General features: G+C 51.2%; 6 protein-coding genes across 6 annotated transcripts in view; 1 reads left to right on the plus strand and 5 right to left on the minus strand.

Moving 5' to 3' along the window:
• Positions 1-642, plus strand: part of M430DRAFT_104584 (hypothetical protein) — a gene marked incomplete at both ends in the record, with an annotated part of 1,666 nt that extends 1,024 nt beyond the window's left edge. Inside the window, 2 exons of the mRNA XM_024860937.1 lie at positions 51-234; positions 323-642. Of these exons, the coding sequence (XP_024719742.1) occupies positions 51-234; positions 323-642 (504 nt within the window). The remainder of the gene's footprint in view (positions 1-50; positions 235-322) is intronic.
• Positions 643-1,211: 569 nt separating this feature from the next.
• On the minus strand, positions 1,212-2,545 carry M430DRAFT_67750 (hypothetical protein). The gene is made up of 2 exons (XM_024869307.1): positions 1,814-2,545; positions 1,212-1,741 (listed from the first exon to the last, which is right to left on the minus strand). Exons 1-2 carry the CDS (start codon positions 2,399-2,401, stop codon positions 1,364-1,366), a joined length of 966 nt encoding a protein of 321 aa, XP_024719743.1. The 5' UTR covers positions 2,402-2,545; the 3' UTR covers positions 1,212-1,363.
• A 146-nt stretch (positions 2,546-2,691) lies between these two features.
• Positions 2,692-8,706, minus strand: M430DRAFT_43399 (hypothetical protein). Its single transcript, XM_024867616.1, has 3 exons — positions 5,543-8,706; positions 3,517-5,494; positions 2,692-3,468 (listed from the first exon to the last, which is right to left on the minus strand). Exons 1-3 carry the CDS (start codon positions 8,564-8,566, stop codon positions 2,858-2,860), a joined length of 5,613 nt encoding a protein of 1,870 aa, XP_024719744.1. The 5' UTR covers positions 8,567-8,706; the 3' UTR covers positions 2,692-2,857.
• A 238-nt stretch (positions 8,707-8,944) lies between these two features.
• Positions 8,945-10,711, minus strand: M430DRAFT_104708 (hypothetical protein; the record flags this gene model as incomplete). The annotated part of the gene is made up of 3 exons (XM_024860945.1): positions 8,945-9,624; positions 9,713-10,478; positions 10,529-10,711. 3 exons carry the CDS (start codon positions 10,709-10,711, stop codon positions 8,945-8,947), a joined length of 1,629 nt encoding a protein of 542 aa, XP_024719745.1.
• A 1,144-nt stretch (positions 10,712-11,855) lies between these two features.
• Positions 11,856-13,723, minus strand: M430DRAFT_20450 (glycoside hydrolase family 64 protein; the record flags this gene model as incomplete). Its single annotated transcript, XM_024864303.1, has 3 exons — positions 11,856-12,098; positions 12,150-13,423; positions 13,510-13,723. The coding sequence occupies 3 exons, from the start codon at positions 13,721-13,723 to the stop codon at positions 11,856-11,858; spliced, it is 1,731 nt and encodes a 576-aa protein (XP_024719746.1).
• Positions 13,724-16,428: 2,705 nt separating this feature from the next.
• M430DRAFT_35897 (hypothetical protein) lies at positions 16,429-18,748 on the minus strand. The gene is made up of 5 exons (XM_024866835.1): positions 18,392-18,748; positions 18,266-18,340; positions 18,134-18,210; positions 16,952-18,081; positions 16,429-16,897 (listed from the first exon to the last, which is right to left on the minus strand). The coding sequence occupies exons 1-5, from the start codon at positions 18,423-18,425 to the stop codon at positions 16,798-16,800; spliced, it is 1,416 nt and encodes a 471-aa protein (XP_024719747.1). The 5' UTR covers positions 18,426-18,748; the 3' UTR covers positions 16,429-16,797.
• Positions 18,749-19,196: the final 448 nt, after the last annotated feature.

Genomic DNA, 19,196 nt, shown 5'->3' on the forward strand with positions numbered 1-19,196 from the left:
CCTCCCCTTTTCATTACCCCTCCCAATCTAAAATCCCCACGCATCCTTAGCAAGCCACCCACCGCTCCTTACACTGGCCAACAACCCTGATCGGGATCCTCTCCACGGTCCTGCTGTCCGCGGGCGTATTACGCCATTATTGGGATATATATACGCATCGGACAGTCCGCGGTATCTCGTTTTTATTCGTTGGGATTGATGCTGCGGGGGATGTGTTCTCTCTTTTATCACTTTGTACGTTTTGCACCCCCTCTTTTCCTCCCCCCCCCCCCCCAAAAAAGCCCCCAATAAAAAGACCAAAAGAAAATTAAAAGAAACACAGTCTTCCAACCCAAACTCGATATTCTAGGCCTCGTAATCTACAGTACGGAATTCATCCTCTGGTGCGGCGTCTTTGCATGTGGCGGGTATTTCAATTTCTTGCCGTGGGCCCGGATGCGCATTCGTGCGAGGAGGGCTGGTAGGAAGAAGAGTCAGGAAGTTGCTGATGCTGTTGCTAATGCTGATGCTGATGCTGATGCAGATGGGGAAGGGGCAGTTTCGCATCAGGTGCAGATACATGATGATGGTACTTCAACGTCAGTATTCAGAACACCGTCTTCGGTTGCGAGTGAGAGGAGGGGGGCTGGCGGGACGGTGTGAGATTTTTTTTGGGGTTTGTTTGTTTGTTTGTATTGCTGCGGTATGGTACTTGTATACTGTGGATTATGATAGATTAGATAGATTGATTGATTGAGGAAAAAAAAGGGGGGGGGGATAGATGGGATACTTGGATGATTCCATCCAACATCCACCTATCTCCAGACACCTACCTACCCCAAAGCCCCCTATATGATATGACACTTTCTTTTCTTAAATAACAAACTTGCCGTGTTTACATATCCATCTATCCATAAATCTATTGTTAAAAAGAAACATCCATACATAACCGCGCAACGGAAATAGGGGGGTTCGCTCGCTTAAAGGGGAGGGATTCTTGGGTTCTTTTATAGAAGGGGGAAGTGTGGGATAGGATGGGATGGGATGGGATGGGAAGAAGTATGTGAAAGGTGGAGGTGTGTTCGTTTATGTGTATGAGAGAGAAGCACAGATGGGCTTTCATTTCTTTCGTTCATATATATTCATTCGCGCTTCACTAGCCATGCTGTATAAGTAGAAAGCAGAACTAGGTATATACGCTCTGTACCCGTGATAACTAGCTGAGATAACTAGCTAGTATCGCGGTCCTCATCAACATCTCATCATGCATAATCTCTCATGCCTCATTGTCCATACCAGCGTGTTGCCTACATTTCACTCATGATTAAATTTCCTTCCTTCCCTCCCAAGCAAAGCGCCCAAGTCCTTCCTCTCCACCCCTCCTTCAGAGCGAGATGATCTGTCCGCCCTCCCACGTCTCACCCGCCTCTAGTTTCTGCCATCCTTTGACCGCGCCCGCTTCGACACAGATCATGTTCTTGTACCCGTCAGCGGGCGCGAAGTCCGACATGCTGACGGCGTCGGTCCAAGGGTTCCAGACCACGACTTCGTTGAGGTTATCTCGGACGAGGCTGAATTTCTTCGCGCCGCCTTCGGTGACGACGACGGGGGCGCTGGGGCCGCCCGCGGGTGTGTATACGCGGTCTGTTTTGGAGCCGATGGTTAGGGCGCTGGAGGGAGACGTGGTGGTGGAGATGGGCGTGGTGAGCTTGTCGACGTAGGAGGAGGATTCGAGGCCCGAGATGGAGACTTGGGAGATGTCCTACGATAGAAAGCCTTTGTCAGTATCAATTATAAAAAGCCGAGGAAGATAGAGAGAGAGAGAGGCACTCACATCAACCCTCAAATAGCTATGCATCAGCACCTGGAACTCCCACGCGCTCTCCCCCTCATTCCTCACCACCATACTCGTCGTCAAGCCCTCCCTCCCCAGCGTAACACTATAGATCAGACCAAACGCATACGGCCACTTCTTACGACTCTCCTCATCCAGATTACTCGGGCTGAGCCCGAAATCCAACTTCACGCTACTATCCCCGTCATCCGTCGTCCGCGCGCTCTCGCTCGTGCTGCGCCCCAGGAACTCCCACCGCGAGATGCGCGCGAAGCCATGCTGCGGCAGCGCCGCCGTCGCCGCATGGTCTGGCGCCGTCCCGAACACCGGGAAGACCAGCGGGATGCCGCCGCGCACGGCTTTCGTGCCGTCCAGCTGCGCCTTGCTGCTGAGGAAGAGCTTCTCTTGCCCCGCCGCGTCCTTCCAGCTTATGATGGTGGCCCCGTAGAGGAGGACCTCGATCGATTCGCCGGTGGGCAGCACGGCAGAGACGCGCGAGTTCGAGTGCGTGATGTTGACTTGTGCTTGAGGCGCCAGGCCGGGCGAGATGGGGTTCAGAGCCGAGGGCTTCTTTGGGCGGTCCACCATGTTTGGGATCTGGGGGTTGGGGTGAGAGAGAGTGAAGATGGGTATGAACGAACAAGAATGCAAAGAATTAAGAGTTAGAGAAAATCGGGAGATGATGATGGGAGACAGAGGAGAGGAGAGAAGAGGAAGAGGAAGAGGAAGAGGAAGAGGAAGACGTGGGGTCGAGGTGGGATGTCTGATCTGAAACGCGGAGGGCGGACTAACTTTCATCCGTTCGATTGTAGCCGCCGAGGCGATAGAGAGAGATCACAGGCATTGCCAGACAGGAGGCATTGTATAGAACTGGACTTCTCCAAACAACATGTAACAAAATACAATTTGTGGTATCTCAGGTACACTAGTTCTGATCTCATAAAACTCCGCCAATGCATGTCCTAGTTGTTACCTTATACACCATTCCAGACAGACCCGATCAAATACAAGAAGATAATCATACTCCGACGCAATGCAAAATCATTATTTCCTGGCTCTCCCTCTCCTTGCAGCGCCGTATAGTTTTTCCTTGGCATCCATAAACAGATCTTCAAATGCGTTCACCTCTTCCCGCGTAAGCGATGCGGTGTCAAGATCGCTGATAAGGCTCTGGAGCTTGTCTCGTATGCTCTGTGCGGTTGGCACTTCTTCCGTCTGAGGTTCTTCACCAGACGACCTCGTGTTAACCTCCACAATACTGACTCCACCCTCCTCATGTGTACTATCCAATATGTTGCTGTCGTCAACAGTCGTCTCAGCTGCAATTTCAACACCGGAGGCCTCCTTGCTGCTAGTATCCACGCTTGCCTCCCCAGCTGCCTCGCCTCCTGTCTTCCCTCCACGGGATTCTCTTTTGCCAACTGAATGCGGCGTGGTAACACCGACATCATCCCTTGCATCTTTCGCACTCGATGCTCTTACATCCGTCATACTATCAGTCTCCTGCGTGTTCTGTGTCGAAACATCGAGTTCCATGGATGAGAAACTCTGTGTAGCCTCAGGCTCAGGATCTGTAGTCTGTGACGACACCTGGGAACCACGTTTGGAGCGCCTCCTTCGTTTCTTGGCTGATGGTCTTTTCTTTGGCGATGTTTCTGGTACTAAATTAGCATATGGAAATCTAAATACATCAGGTGTCTTACCATCAGCCTTGACTTCCTGACTATCGGGAACCTCGTGCTGCTCTTCAGCGGCTTCCTCATGCTTCCTCTTCTTAGGGCTAGCCGACCAGTCACGTACTCGAGTGAAAGCCGCCTTGTTCCGTCTGCGTCTCGGCGCTTTATATACCTGGTAATTTTCCGGTACTTCCACGACGATAGTATCATCAGGATCAATAGCCTCCTCATCTACAGTCTGTACCATTGCGGTGGCTTTTACACCAGGAGTTTCGGGGATTAGAGACGGTATAGATGATGACACGGATGCTTTACCAGAGGAGCGAGTAAGCCCCTTATGGGCTTTATCAGTACCGTCAAGCTCTGTTATTGATACTTCGGGCACGTCACCTGCAGAAGTATCAAACGACACATTTGCAGTCGTAGCGGGGCAAGGAGAATCCGCTGAAACTGGCTGTTTTCCAGGCTGGTTTTCTTTACCCACCGAAAATCTAACACTTCTCCTCGGTCGACCAGAGCCCTCATCAAATTCCTTCACTAATCTGAGCATGCTAGACTCATCGAAGTCGCTGAGGGATGGCGAATCCTGCTTTGGTTCTGCTTTGCCTAGGTTAAGACGAGGCGATGAAATCGCATCTTGGAATATTTCTTCGTTGGCGGTAGGTCTATCAGACGATACAGGGCTTGAGAGCGCATCATGAAAGACTGGACTTCTGGACGTTTGCTGGCCTTCTGGTACGTCGCTGTGCTCGTGTGTAGGAGTACTGGGACCTTCCATGGCATATGCCTTGGCTTGACTTGGCCCAGCTCCTGGGCTCGATTGACCAGGCCGTACATTAGAGGTGGGGAGCGCGTTATCCTCGGCGTTGGATGTCGCCGCTGATACAGGAAGTCCCAAGTTTTCGACTTCGACTTGCTCATCCTGGTTGCCATCAAGTACAGAAGGTGTAGGATTGTTCTCAGGGGCATCAGGGTCAATCTGGGCCGACGGATCGAGAGACGTTGTATTATCATTGCCTTGGTCCTCGATAATTTCAGGGGGTGAGGACGGAAAGTCCATCTCATCTTCGTACTTCACGACTGGTTCTCTTTCAATAGCTTCAGGAGGTGACGAGGGCAGCTCTGAAATTTCAGCCTGGGGTAATGCTCGTGTCGGCGTTGGTGATGAATTGACATAATCATCTTCTTCCCCCTGGGGAAGGAGGGTAGGTGTAGTTTGCCGTTCAATATCTGGCGAAGCCACCGAACGTGCTTTGGAAGCTGAACGACGAAATGCCAATTCCACACTGGAGGGGCCTCCTTTTGTACGTGGGGTTGAGCGAAGATCAGGAAACATCGCGGCTTCAGCTTTCTGTCGTTCCTTCACTTCCTTCTGCCTGTCGGTCAAGAGTTGAGAATCGACAATCGTATCTGCAATAGGAGAAGATTCAATGGCTTCAAACTGAACCTGAGAATCATCGTGTCGTAACTTCTGTGTCGAGATCCTTTTCCTTGGGTTCGTCTTGCCCGGCTCCGGGGTTGCCTCCCGGGATCGTTTGCCTGCTACCTGGAATGATTGACCTATCTCGATAAGAACCTGTGGGGTCGATCTTCGAGATCTAGGCGGATTTAGACGAGGCATTGGCTGTCTTCGCAACATAGAATCTATACTACTTGACCCGAAGAAATTGCTCGAGTCATCTTGAGAATCCGCAAAGCTGAGCGGTTGGCGATGTTCAGCAGAGCCTTCGCTCTCGAGGCTATCTGGGAAGAATGGAAGTTGCAGCTCTGCAACTGGGCGGAGTCTGAGCAGCGCCTCTTTGATCCTCGGAGGGTATTCAAATTTCTCCTCGCAGTCACCGAAGGTTGAATTCCAGAGTCGGATCGTTGTATTGACAATCGCTCGATGTCTAGTTTCTAAACCAGAGCAGAGAAGCGGCTCCAAATCGGCAAGAATCTTAGAATGGCTGTGTTGGTGGATCATTAGTGGAAGCTGAGAGCAGACCTTGGCCCAGAGCGATGTTAACTACTATCGTCAGTTTAAGATGCCTAATCAAGAATACGGGTAACGCACCGCTTGTGAATAAGCAGTGCCACCACTGAGTTTTGAATCCTCATCGAGGATCCAGCGGCTAATGCCAATTTGAAGCTTCACATAAACATCGTAACGAATCGCATCCGGGCAGCGATTGAGGAGGGCTGTGGTGGCCGAAAGCATCTCTGAATATTCTATAGCGTGATCCCTGCTATACGACGTGTATGCTTTTTCCAGACATTTTTGCATATACTCGTATAGGTGAGCATAAGGGTCATAAGAAGATTGCTTTGAGCCACCAGGTGCGGCTCCCCATAACCGTCTCCGTGCCGCATCAAGAGCCTGACGATCTTTGGGGTAATTCGCCTTGAAAACAATGATGCGGAAGTAAGCAAGTCCATAATTCGAAGGTTCGTCGCCTTTGGGGAGTTTCCGGGAGAAAGCGCGAGCTAGAGGCTCAATCACTGCGATAGCTCTGCCCCCATCACCAGCATCGGCGGTAGCTGAGGTCACCAATGACTCAAAGAGAACCTTCCAGCCCGGCATAGGATCACGCGGAGAGATATCAATGCCTAGCTCGAGTATCTTCAAGGCGTTGGAATAAACACCGCCCAATGGCTGATCATAGCTGTTATTGCTGCCACTTCCTCTCCCATCTCTTGGCTCTGGATCTGCCGGCGTTGTTGCAAATTCGGCCAAGATTTGCCAAATCATCTTGCATGGTTCGGTATTCTCAGCAGGAAGCAATCGTAAGAGCTCCTGGATGAAGTCCATCTTGGCTTTGCTGGAAGGTCGAGCGTTAAAAAAGGGGGTGAGGATTCGTCGTACCATGTGCTCGAACTTCACATCGTATTCCAGATCCGGGCACACACTTGTCAGCAAGACAAATAGATGATGCAGTGGGCACTGGATCTCGCCGACGGTATTTCTAGGTCGGTGCGATGGGGTTGCGATGACCACGAAGGTATCTTGACTGCCGATGGACAAGAGCTTCTCGGTGAAAGGAAGTGGCCCAAGTTTATCAACCATCGACAGTATGATAGTAGCAAAACTTTCCAAAAAATTCTCGGACCGTGAGCCACTGGGGCCCGGGAGACATTGTAGATTCGTTGGTCCAGTATGCCAGATGCGGTACAGAAGATTGAAAGTGCATGCCACACAAGACATGGTCTCGTTGGGCACCTTAATTTCCTTGACCGCGGGAGAGGCAATCGACGTATTATACGTGTTCCATAAAGATGTAATGGCCGTTCCCTCTTTACCAAGATCCCAATAGAGGGCTTGTAGAAGAGGCTGTAACACTGGAAAAACAACCGAAGAGGACTTGCGGAGCCACTTGGAATCTAGGGCTGGAAGCTCGCTCATCTGCATATTCATGTCTGTCGTACTGAAATCCATAGCACGCGTCTCTTTCCAGGGCCGTGGTGTTGTTGAATCGAAGAGGCCCCTCAATATAAGGCATGCGTCAGTCAGATCCTGTCGGACCAATTCCGAATCTCCAGAAGCGTTCGTAGGGATCAAAGTCTTCCCGACTATCTGAAGGACGTAATGATTCCAGTATAGGTCCAGGTGGGTTGTGGTGGGGTTGGGTCTGAGGGAGTAATAGAGCAGAACGCACAGGCTGCCGAGGGTAGCTCTCCGTGATTTACTGGTAGATTTGCCCTTACGTTTGAGCTGTTCGAGCAGGGGTCTGCACAGCATGGTGATGATGGTTGGGGGTGTCTTTTCGTCCGGTCGAATTGCAAACACCAATCGATTCCACGCCAGGTTGGCTTCGAGTTTAGTTTGCTGGTCGCTACAGTTGAAGCATTCCTGGATGACTACGAGCCAATCCCCCCTAAACGACCACTGCTCGAACTGGCGAGGTCGACAGCGAAGGAACAATATGACAACGCTCCAGATCTGGGGTACGCTCGAACTTCCACCTTCCTGTTTCTTGTGGACCATCGCTTTCAAGCGCTGTGCAAGATATTCGCCAAATTTCGGGACCGATCTGTCGTCTTCTCGTTCCCGTTGGAAGAGATCCATAACCGCACGAGAAGCTCTAGATTCAGTACCGAGTACCAGAGCCGCCTCTAGGCCGAAGTCAATGGCAGCTGCCCTTGTGTCTCTGAGGCTACTGAGCATGTCACTGAAAAGGTCTTCGAGCCAGACGAGGTTGGCTAGCATGTGAGATCTCGATTTCCGCACCAGGTTCCTGTATATGTTGATTCGTCCAATAACGATGCTCTTCCCCTTCACATAATTCTCGATTTCGTGCAGCGCAGTGATCAACCGTGTACATCTTTCGGCGTTCATGATCTTGGCCGGGAAGCTCTGCTGCGCAAGGACGAACATCAGATGCTTGACGACGTCTTTCGACATTCCCGGGTCCTCGAAAGTCTTGATGGCATGATCGACAACGAAGGCACTGAAGTCGCTGGAAAGAAGTTCAGCAATCGCAGGCTTGTGAAGGAAGCTCGACAGGAGAACCAGATCATTAACGATGAGCGCCGTATCTGTGGAGCCCGTTGTGGTTCTCGCAGCCAGATCTCGCATCATGAACTGTTGCAATAGTCCCATCTTCTCCTTCAATGCCCGGACATCCGGCACATTGTCATACGCCTTTATCGTCCCCGACAGCGTCGTGTATGCATCCATCCTCGAGTTCCGGTCCTTGCCCGCGAGCTGCTGGGCTATCGATTCGAGCATCGCGGCAAGGTTTGCGTAGGCATGCGGGGGAGAGAGCTTCGCCGCCGTGCCTAGATCAAGGGTCTGGAAAATCGCCCCATTGTACGGCTTCAAGATAGACTTAATCGGTTTCCGTTGCCCGGAAGATGACGACGGTGCCGGACTCGATGTCGTCAGGTCGTCCCATTCGACCCTCTTCCGCGACGCTCTCGACGAGGGATTTGGAGACTCTGCAGACGAGTTAGGCGTGATGGTCGAGGCGGCGAGCACTCGTTTGAAGGAGCCGGGTCCTGTCTCGTGCTTCTCGGATTCTCGAGGAGGAGTTGGTGGCCTAGGTCTTGGTGCAGCAGCTGGCAGTGGTCGAGGGAGTGAGGCTTGCCCAAGAGATACCATGACTGCGAGCTCGAGCGATAAGACGAGCAAACTTCATCGAGACGCAGCTTTCCGTCCAGGCCTACTCCATCACAACGGGATCCGATGTTTGCATTCGCGGTGGTTGGGACCGAAAGCGTGGGCGTCGAGTGATGCTCACTCGCTCGCTCAGGGTCGTCTGCAAAAACGCGACCTTTCCGTGTAACGCGCTCGCGTCCAAAACCACTTTACGCATGTTTCCGGTCACGTGCCTAATATTGGAACTCCACTTCCGTCTCAACAGGATCTATAACTCATCAACGGCGCTCGATGTCACAGGAAGATGCAAATTGGATCTTATATCGAAAACAGAATTTTGGTTTCTGATTACGTCTAGAACTACTTTTTTTTTTTCGATTTTCACGGCTTTCTAGCTGCGGATGGGAAGATCGTCCCATCATAGTCCTTCCCGCTCGTCGCGTTCGTGATGGTGTAGTTCCCGAAGCACGCATATTGGTAGTTACTCAAGGCATAGCTATTCGCCTGACTCTGCAAGAAATCGTTCATGGCGCACATGCCATCGATGCGTCCAGTCGTGGCGTTCCCGCAGTGGCCGCCGCGGATGGTGTTTAGAGGTAAGATACCGTTGTTCAGGCGCATCCGGATGAACTTGTGCGTCGCGTTCGAGGCGTCATAGCCGTATTGCTCCGGCGTGTATTGGACGCGGAAGTCCTTCACGGGGTGAGGGTCAGGCACTGCACAGCCGATCGTCTCCGTCACCAGTCGTGCGCCGAAGGGGGTTAGATGGCTCAGGATGAACTTTCGGTTCGGATTCGGAGGGTACTGGGTCAGAGATGGGGGATCGTGGATGTAATCCAGGGAGAGTGCAGTCAGGACGGAGATGATAATGTCATCGTGACTAAAATCTGCGTAGAATTTCTGGCCGAGGGGGAAGGTGGTAGCATTATCGTCCAAGGTAGAGTTTACGGAGGAGTTGGAGGAGGTGATGTATGTGTTAGTTAGCCGGGCGATCAGTTCCTGAACGTAGCCAATTCCTTCAGCCCGCCCAGTTGGGTTGCCAAATGAATAATCGTAGTAATCTGAACTAAAGTGTTAGTTTTGTTCTATCCAAAGTGACTGACGGAAAAGCCAGTGGGAAGCATCCCGGCCATTCAAGGCAATACTCACATTCTATATCCAAAGAGTTCTCGAAGCCCGCCCACTCCTCTGCGGTAAACAGGGTACAGAAGTCAGACATTCCCATGAATGTATATTCATACGCACAGATGCTCTGCATGGCATATGTATCATTGACGTTCAACTGAAACCCCGAGGGGACATACTTCTGCAATCTCCTAGTTGCCCCACCCAAATACTTCGGGATATATGTGAAGAGATCAAGATCTCCAAGATAGCCCTCCACCGGATCGTAATCATTAAAGCAGCTATCATACGAAGCCAGGGTGTTGTTCTCAGATCCCCCCTCAGGTATGATAACCACCTTGAATGGCTCAGTAGCGTTCTCGAGGGTTGGATCCGGAGTGGCCTGGAAGCTGGTCCCAAAGAATCCAAGCGCCCAGTTGATCTGACTATTCTGGATTCTCGACTGGCTTGTGGTCCTCAGCACGACCGGCTCCCTCGCCGTGCCGTTCGGGAAGCTGGCATTGTACGCAAGTTGCGCGACAGTAGCGTTGTAAAGGATTCTACCGTAGCGATTCCAGAACATCACCCCCGAGTTGAACTCGGTTACCGCGCCCAGCCCCGTGAGTAGTCCATTGGCGTTCAAGTTGTACCGGTAGTTGTTCAGGAAGGCCAGCGGGCCCGTAAAGGAGGCATTCGCATTCGAGCTCGTGAAGTTCGATACCTTCTGCGCAAAGTTGAAGTCGTTGCCCCCGTCATCTGCTCCAGAACCTTGGAAACGCTGTGCGTGGCGCTGAAGGATGCTCGCGGATTCCTGCTGCGGTCAGCCCATGGCACCAGTTCCCAACGGCGACGAAGACTCACGATCTGACAGCCTTCGGGAAGCCCAACATACTCGACGCCGAAATAGTCGTCGGCGTTATCGGCGTAGGGCGAGATCTGACCCCAATTCCTTGAAATCTGATTGATGTCTGTGAGAAGCTCAACGGCGGCGGCCCCCAGGCCAGCGGCAGGGAGGAGAGCAACAGCGACGTGCGAAAAGCGCATCTTTCCTGGAGCTTCCCCTTGAGAAAAGAGTGCAATTGAGAGATGTGAACGGGAGATTGAAGATCAGGCACAGATAAGATTCTCGCGCAGATCAACTACCTACTGCAGCAGAGATTGCAACTCGGATTGACGGGAACCGCAGAACGCGTAACATGCAGCATGGCGGGGAGCTTTAAGTATCTACTCTGAGCGTAGTGTAGCCCCGCCGTCAAGGTATATTGTATCTCCGTGACTACGGGCATACCCATGGCGATCCATAGTAGCCCGCTGGGACTCGCGGTATGGGTATTCGGGTCAGGGTGGGCCATGTTCAAGAGGAGAAGTTATTCACGCTTCCCGGAGCTATCCACAGTACCTTGAGTGATCGGCGACCTACAGTACTACTGTACGGTCCTTCGGCTCAGGACTTTGGATAACCAGTCACGCTGAACGACCTCGAGTTATAGGGACAGGAAGAGCCTACCGTAAGCCCTGAGGAGCGATCGCATTCCTCTTATTTCGACCCGCGACTTTTTCATGTTTCTCTGCTTTGCTTTCGTCCCTTGTTTACCTATTTTCGTTATCTAATCTAATCTCCCTTAGTCAACGGTACTACCTCCGGAGAAACCAAATTCCGCATCTCCACCAAAACTTACCTACGCCAATACCTGAACCCACCACTTTTCAAACCCAACTTTCCTTATTCGCAGACTAAGGCTTGCGAATTGTAAAGGGCTTCTGAGGAACAGGGTAGGTATATGTCATAATGGCGGATAGAGTTTCTGTGATGTTGTATTGATCGGGCGTTATCTTTGCTCAATGAATGGCCGAAAATGCACATCCCCAAGGACCAGAAAGGTGGTCCCCGACTCCAGGTCTCTCTTAATCATGCTTCTTGTAAAGGAATCATTGGATCTGGAGTATCAACAGGGCGTGCATGAAAAATCCAAATTAATTGACCTAGGAATTAAAAACTTCTACTAAAACAGGCCTTCGAATCAGAAACCCGCAAGTACAGTACAATCCGCTCCAAAAACCGACAATCATTCTGAGGTCCGAGGTGCCATCTGAGCACACAAACAAAACGCCTTCTGGATATCTTGGTATAAGGAAAAACATAACGCCACGCTCATTCGCTGTTCATTTTATTCGTAGTTCGTGCCAATCACATCCCATGTGTGATGGTGCCGTTATTGAGCAGACCAGCTGCCTCCAGGATGCGTCGTTGAGAGGCAATGTCGGCCCCGCGGGGCTCCATACCGAGAAAGTAAAAGATGAGGACAAAGAGAATAATAGCGAGGCGTGAAAGGACAGCTCGCAGCGATAGGGAAAGGAATGAGATGAGAAATTGGTTGATGAGTTCGATGATTGGGCCGAGACGCTCGTACAATGAAGAGGAGCGGAATTGCTATTTCATATTAGCCATTGCTCAGAAACAAATGGGTTGTGTAAAACTTACTGTCCAGTATCTTCCGAGAGCCCGCTTCAGGATAGGGGGAACGATGGCCTTGGGTGCTTCATTGGCTCTCGCCAGCTCATTCATCAACTTCGGATGTTCACCCTTCTCCAGATCTCGGTAATCGGCCACCTGAGCCTTCTCCAGATCCCGGTAGTCAGCCGCCTGAGGAAGTGGCTCCTTTACGTCCTCGTTCCAGGCAAGAGACCTCTTCATCTTCGGCTTCTCAGCCTCCACGAGTCCCCTCTTCAATTTCGAACTCGCGTTCCCGCCCCCGACAGTGATCAACAAGTTGCTTGGCGACGGGTCGGTTAATCGGCCACTCTGGTCCTCTTCATTCGCACCTCCGACATCATCATAGGGGAAACAGTATCCTTTGCCGTCCAAGTTCGCCGCATGAACAATCCTCGCGAAATGGTTCGTGACGCTGTTCTGGTAGTACGATGAAACGGTCTCAGCATCGGGCTGATCAGGGTCGGTCAATAACGTTGAGCGGTTGATTGCTGTAGATAGTCTTGCTCCAATGTTCAGCAGTTCATCAGTATTGGATGCCTGCGGAGCGAAGGCGCCCGTGCTCTGGCTGAATATATCAGCTGCGGACGGCTTCGAGAAACTTCCCACCCCACTGAAAGTAATCGAATTGCGGTCATTGGAGGTATTCCCATCGACGACGCCCCATGAGCTTTGAGTATCAATCTCCAGCGACGCGCTGACGTATTTGTTCCAGGCCTGGTTGACGTAGTCGGTCCAGTAGTCTTTGAAGAGTGTCGAGTCGAAATCGATACCACCCGTTGGGTTCAAAACGCGGAGGGTCGATCCATCACTCTTCTTGACAATAAGTTTGTCCCAGCCAGCGCTGTCCTTGTTGTTTTGAGCGATGAGTTCGTTACAGATCGTTTCAAGCCCGTCTGAAGGGAGACCGCTAACGTGGGTGACCGTTCCGCTCGTGTTCGTCAGGGTCAGAGCGATGGGGATACAGACAAAGTCAACGTATGTGATGTTGACATAGAGTCCCGCGGTGCCAAGACTGAATTCGCAAAAGTCCCAGGTCAGGTTGTAGTTGGGATCAGAGGTGTTGGTAACAGATGGTTCGACCAATTCGGCCCCAGATTCCCCAGGGTTTAGCAGAAAAGTCAGGGTGTCGCCAATACTGAACCAGACTCTGCCTCCATCGGTAAATGGGACAGTGATGTCGGTGGTTGAGCCCACTTTTCCGAGGGGGATAGCGCAGTTTTCTGAGAGTGCAGTTCCGGTGGAGGTTGGATTGTTGGGATAGTCTGATAGAGAGTCAGCGCCAGGTCTTCCCGCCTCGAAAGGCCTCATCGAAGTCGCAAGGGCGGTTGGTTTTGCTCAGGGTACGCACAAGGTGTGACACCGTCAGATTTCAGGAGATAGTTGGCATAGTTGTTGTTGGTTGCAATCCCAGTAACATAGGCATAGACATTGTTCGAGGAAGTCTGATTGCACAAGCTGAAGGTCAGCGAGCCACCACTGCTCGCGGTAGCAGGTGCGACGCTTGGGCGAAGAAGAACGTTCGCCGTCTTCTGTTGCGAGAGGGCTTGTTCAAGGGTCGTCATGGTGAAGGTTTGTCGTTGAAGTTGGTATCATACTCATCCTTCGTCCCTCGAGGAGATGGGTATATATGCCCTTCCAGGACCCTTCCCAACCACTTGAGATTCGAAGGGTTGTAACATTCCGCTGGCTGGGTAAACCCGAAGCATGCAAGGGTCCATTCGAGAAGCTGGGTCTCGAAGATTCTCATCTTCGATATCCAAGCTCGGTGCATGCTAACCCAGCCATGTGCCACAAAGTGCCCACTGTCCAGCCGTGTAGTATACAGGAGGAGCGCCGACGTATCACCGCGAGATATCGCAACCAGCCCGGTCGCTACCAGAAAGTTCCGGGATGTGGCTTGGTGGAACATACTTTACCTCTGAGCAGCAGGCCATGTCTAGCCAGGTACCAAAACAGAAAGATGCCAGACGCAGGTACCAGACCAAGTGGCCGGGGGGTGGGGGAGGGGGGAACATAGCGGGCTGGGTTTGGAGGCGTCCTAGACGCGGGGCGTATCGGTAAGTTCGTTTCCCGTTGGCTGGACGCCAAAGAAGAAGCAGCCCCTTCATCTTTCGCTTGTGCCTCACCTAGCCTGACCTTGTCTAGGAAGTCAAGAAACTTGCGGCTCATGAGGGAGGGCGGCCGACTCAGGTGGTGACGTTCCAGGGCACGAGGGGGGGCGTAGTCACATGTAGGGACTCGGATGGAGAGCCAGCATTGCTCTTGTCTTGGACCCCCAGACCCGAATTACTCGATGCCACTCGGCATTCGCAATCTCGCAGTGTCCTGACTTTGGCTACAGAGAAAGAGTGACACGGCACAGCCATCTCTCGAGCTGACTGCTGACGAGGACTTCACCCGTCGAGGCCCAGCCGCCCTCAACTCAGCTCGGGATGGGATACAAGGCTATTGGGAATTTGGAAGGCCGACATGGCCGACTATCGAAATTAGGGCAGAAATGGAAATCGCCGGCGGGAGGCCAGGAGGCCCGATTGCCCTCTGCCGAGACGGGATCTCAGTGGGGTGATGCGTCCAGGGATCGAGGGGTCGTTAATCGCCGGATTCTGGTCGCTAGTGCATTAGCAGGGCCATCACCGTGCGTTACAATCAAGTGGCAGAAGGGCACGCGGACGGGCATGACTCGGAGATGAACGTCATGGGGGAATTGGAGGTTGGACAAGCAAGAAGAGCAGGAAAAGAACTGGTGGCAGGGGTGGTTGGAGGAGACGAGAGACCAGCACCGTAGAAGACCTAAGGTACTTAGACCCGAGAGAGACCTAGCTCATCCTGGAAAGGGTCTACGCGGCCGGGCGTGCTAAGACTGGTTAGGTAAGACAGACGTCGAATGTAGATCCTGCATTCGAGACAACACGGGACGAAGCGGCGAAGAAGAAGAATGATTATCATCATGGTGGGAGGGATCGCAGGAGGTGAGAAGTAGAAAAGGCGAAGCGATGCAGGGAGGTCCTTAATTTCCGTTTTGGTCGCTCGCTTCACTCAGAGCCTCGGTGCACAGGTACAGGAGCCCTGCAGCAAGGGAAGGGCCACAGACCACCGCTTCTACAGTCCGATATCACGTACATCTTGAATCCTTCGCCCATACAACATACAACATACAATGTAACCTACGAATGCAGATACTACAACGTTGTAACCTGCAACTCTGGGGAGTGAGATTTTCAGTCTTCATGTTTCTGCCTCCAACCCGCGTACATACCAAACATACCAAATCATCACTACATCACCAAAACACTGCGCGAGTCATGTGCCCTGTGGCTGGTACATTCACCTGGGTACGTCTGATGTCTCGGGAGGTGACGACGGGATATGCATGTAGGTACATAAACATTCTTCCTGCGTACATAAGATACGGATTACGGAGTTATTATTCGTATCATTATTACAGCATTCGAATTGTTACGCGGCTGTTCGATGCAGGACCATCACCCCTCCAATTGCGCACAGCCGCCCGTGATGATCGCCCACCATCTACAACCCCCACATCCGCGTCCGTGAGTAAGTACATTTGATTACATTCATGCTTTATTCCTCCTGTTATTATTATGATTATTCGTATTCTTATTCTCCATGTAGATACCTCCCGCGGCCGCAGCACCGCCCTTGCTGATTGGTCAGAATAGTAATAGGGGGGCAGTCTGCAGACTGTAGATACAAGAAAGACATCCTCCTTCCATGATTATTCCCCCGCACCAGACATCGATTATTCAATTGATCAATCAATCAATCAACAACAACAACAATCCCCGCAAAGCAAACATCACCTACATAGATATCCGCCCGACCTTCCCAGACAGACCCCTCTGGTGCAACGTCCGAAGCGCCGCCGCGTGCCCCTGAAATGATGCGCCCGCGCGCGGCTCTAAAGGTCCGAATATTACACCAAGGATCAGATACCTTAACCATGGATCATGGTGTTCACGTGTTACTTTAATTGCTCCTTCCTATGGCGTACAGAACTAAGATTAAAGGTTAATTACCCCGACATAATCTGGGGTTTGTACAGGAAGTGGAGTTAGGTAGGTAGGTATTCATGGCATCTAGAACTCTCAGACTCTGGCTTGAACTTGAAAGCCGCAATGCAAACCCCGATTATTTCCACCCCCAGATATCCCATGAACATCTCAAACATCTCAATACCCCTATTCTATACTCAAACATCCAACCTTTGAAACCTGGGAATAACAGCAAGATATCGATATCGCAACAAAAGAACCACCAAGAGCAAGCGGCTCAGTATATAGCATGGCGAGCGCCGCCACAGTAAAAGGGGCTCAGGGGAAAGAAATGCAAAAATAACCATCCTTTGCATCTGTTAGGCTGAAGTCCAGGAGATGCGTGTTGACATTGTATAGGGAATTAGATTAGAATTATATAATACACTGACGAAGGTGAGGTTCTCGAGGAGGGAGCACCAGATCATGTATGCGCGCTTCGCTCGGAAATGGGTATCTTGCCTTGCCTTGTCTCTCCTTACTGCGCGATACCCAAAATTCTAGTGTCCCATCTATGTTCTATGCACTGGGAACTGGGGATGAGCTTGCTCATGCGTATCCAACGTATCCCGCATTACATTACATCAATCGGATTCCGCGTCGTCGTCCAACTCCTCGAACCTGCCTGATTGGACTGCTGCTTGCACGGGGTTCGTCACATCCATCACACCCGTCGCCCTCAACCTGGATTGGGAATATTAGTATCGATCCAGGAAAGGGGGTTACGAAGGGGAATACCTCTCAAAGAGAACAAACAATCTCTCCGCTTCTCGCTCCTTCTCTTCGTCCGTCATCGCCGGCATCTCAACTGTCGGTTCTGATTCCAGGGTTTGGCCGGTGATGGGATTGATATTGGCCGACTCGTCGCCACTGCCACTCCGGGCCTCCGTTACGTCTTCTGGCATTGGGATCTTGTGCCGAACGAGGAAGCCGGAAGCATACCCATATCCTATATTGTGTACAAAGGTCCTAACGTCGTTTCCGGACAATTCGAAAAGGAGAGTGGATACTGCATTTGAGGCTTGCGGTGCCGTGTGGTCTGCAGATAGGCGTAGGAGACGAGCCGAGAGGGACTCGCCGCGCCCGAGGGGCTGTTTGCGATCTTCAGTATTAGGGAGGAGCGCCTTTTCCATGTTCTGTTTAGCATCGTGAGCGGCCTGGGTGGCTACTACATAAACTTTATGGATGAGGGCCACAAGGGGTGAGACCAAAGTTTCGAGGTCAACGTCGGCGTATACTTTTGTTGACTTATCCAATATCTCTATAAGACGGTCGGTGTTGAGATTTGGGGTTGCTTTTGGAAATAGAATATTAACATTATCTTCGTGTTCAAGAGGGAGGTTTAAGAGTGAGTTGATTAAGAGCGAAATCGGAGGATCTAGGGGTTTGGTATATGGGATATCTCGTTTGTCGAGAAGCATTAGGATGTGGGGTAAGGCTGGTGAGAAGGCTGCACGTCGTTGTGGGCAGAGTTGTGTGAGGTTGTATACGAGTTTGAGCGATTCGCTGAGTGCCATATCCCCCATCGGATCAACCTCCTTAATCCCCTTCTGTTCTGTGGTATATTGCCTTGCGTGTCTGCTGAGATTGGTGCATATTCTCTCGGCCACATGGTACTGATCCACCAGCCTCTCCAAATTGATATTCGGAGCGTAAGTCGAGAGGAGGAGGATTCTCGATGCCAGGAACTCGTCATCTCGATTGTCGTTCTTCAACTTGTCGCATGCCTTCGCCTCATATCCCAAATCAATGAATATTTGTCTAGTATCGGGTTTCAGGAACATCGCGTTCGCAAGGCATCGTAGCGCATTTTTGGAGGTCGTCAAAGAGGTACTATCGAAGGCATGCCGAGCCAGCGTTTCTATACCCTTCAGAAACATATTAGTCTTCGCACATGGAGGACCAGGGTGCACAATTTACCTCTTTCGTGAAAATTGGATCTGCATTGTTGGGGTCCCGACCGTACACTTTCAACTGCTCAAGATACGCATCTCGTTCTATACATGGATCAGAAACTTGACCGGGCGAGCTTGGTGAGTAGACTGTGCTTACCATCGGATGAAAGGCTGGCCTGTTGCAGATCCGAAGAAAGTTTGTTCATGAGCCTGGTAACATCCGCCAACTTTGCTAGCAGCTAAGGTTAGACCGGAACGTATACATGATACATATCAGCCGTACCTGAGCCAGTCAGCCCCCCGGCAGAGAGCGACATCTCGAAATCCCGTCTCGTACAATCCCTCTATCTATGGTCGCAAGAGAATTCGAAGAGCACCGGACCTCGACTAAGCGGTTCACTGCTCAGATCCAGACGTCGAGAAAATTATGGGTATTATGGAGTGTCGGTCGAGGCTCCTGATCAGTTTGCGATGTCGTGAACGATGAACTGAATGCCCGGGGCTGGGACTTCAAACTCTGAGCTTAGCGGAGGATAGGGGTATCTATATTGCGTAAACCGTACACAACTCTCCCTCCCAATTACCCCACTTCGCTGATCGCTTGGAAATATAGGACAATGCGAAAAGTTCAACTGCAGAGTATACAGCAAAGTGTAGAAATCATAAGTTCCAGCTTCATTCGCTGTTCTGCCCTTGCAGCTGTTGATTGACTTGCCGTAAACTGACTAGTGCCATAGCTACTTGGGACCCCACCTCTAACAGCGCGGGGTAGCCACGTGATATGTTTCTCCAGGACGTGGTTCTCACGTCTAGGCTTTTGGTTAGAAAACTTCATCTTCTATTTCTATTCTACCGCATCTTACAGATGATCATTTATTGGATTGTGCTCTGGACTATTAGTATGTAACACGAAGGGGTCAGTCTCCCATGATGGTGGCATGTCTTTCATTATCAGGTTTTTGAGCGGGGTATTGGGCGACTGGTCCTTCAAGTGACGAGCCCATTATCATTACATTTTGCTGTCTATTGTTTGATTTGAAATGTGGTTAACCGTCTTCTTTAGTATGGGTACTAGTTAAGATTGAGCA

Source organism: Amorphotheca resinae, assembly GCF_003019875.1.
Source record: "Amorphotheca resinae ATCC 22711 unplaced genomic scaffold M430scaffold_8, whole genome shotgun sequence".
NCBI lineage: Eukaryota > Fungi > Ascomycota > Leotiomycetes > Helotiales > Amorphothecaceae > Amorphotheca > Amorphotheca resinae.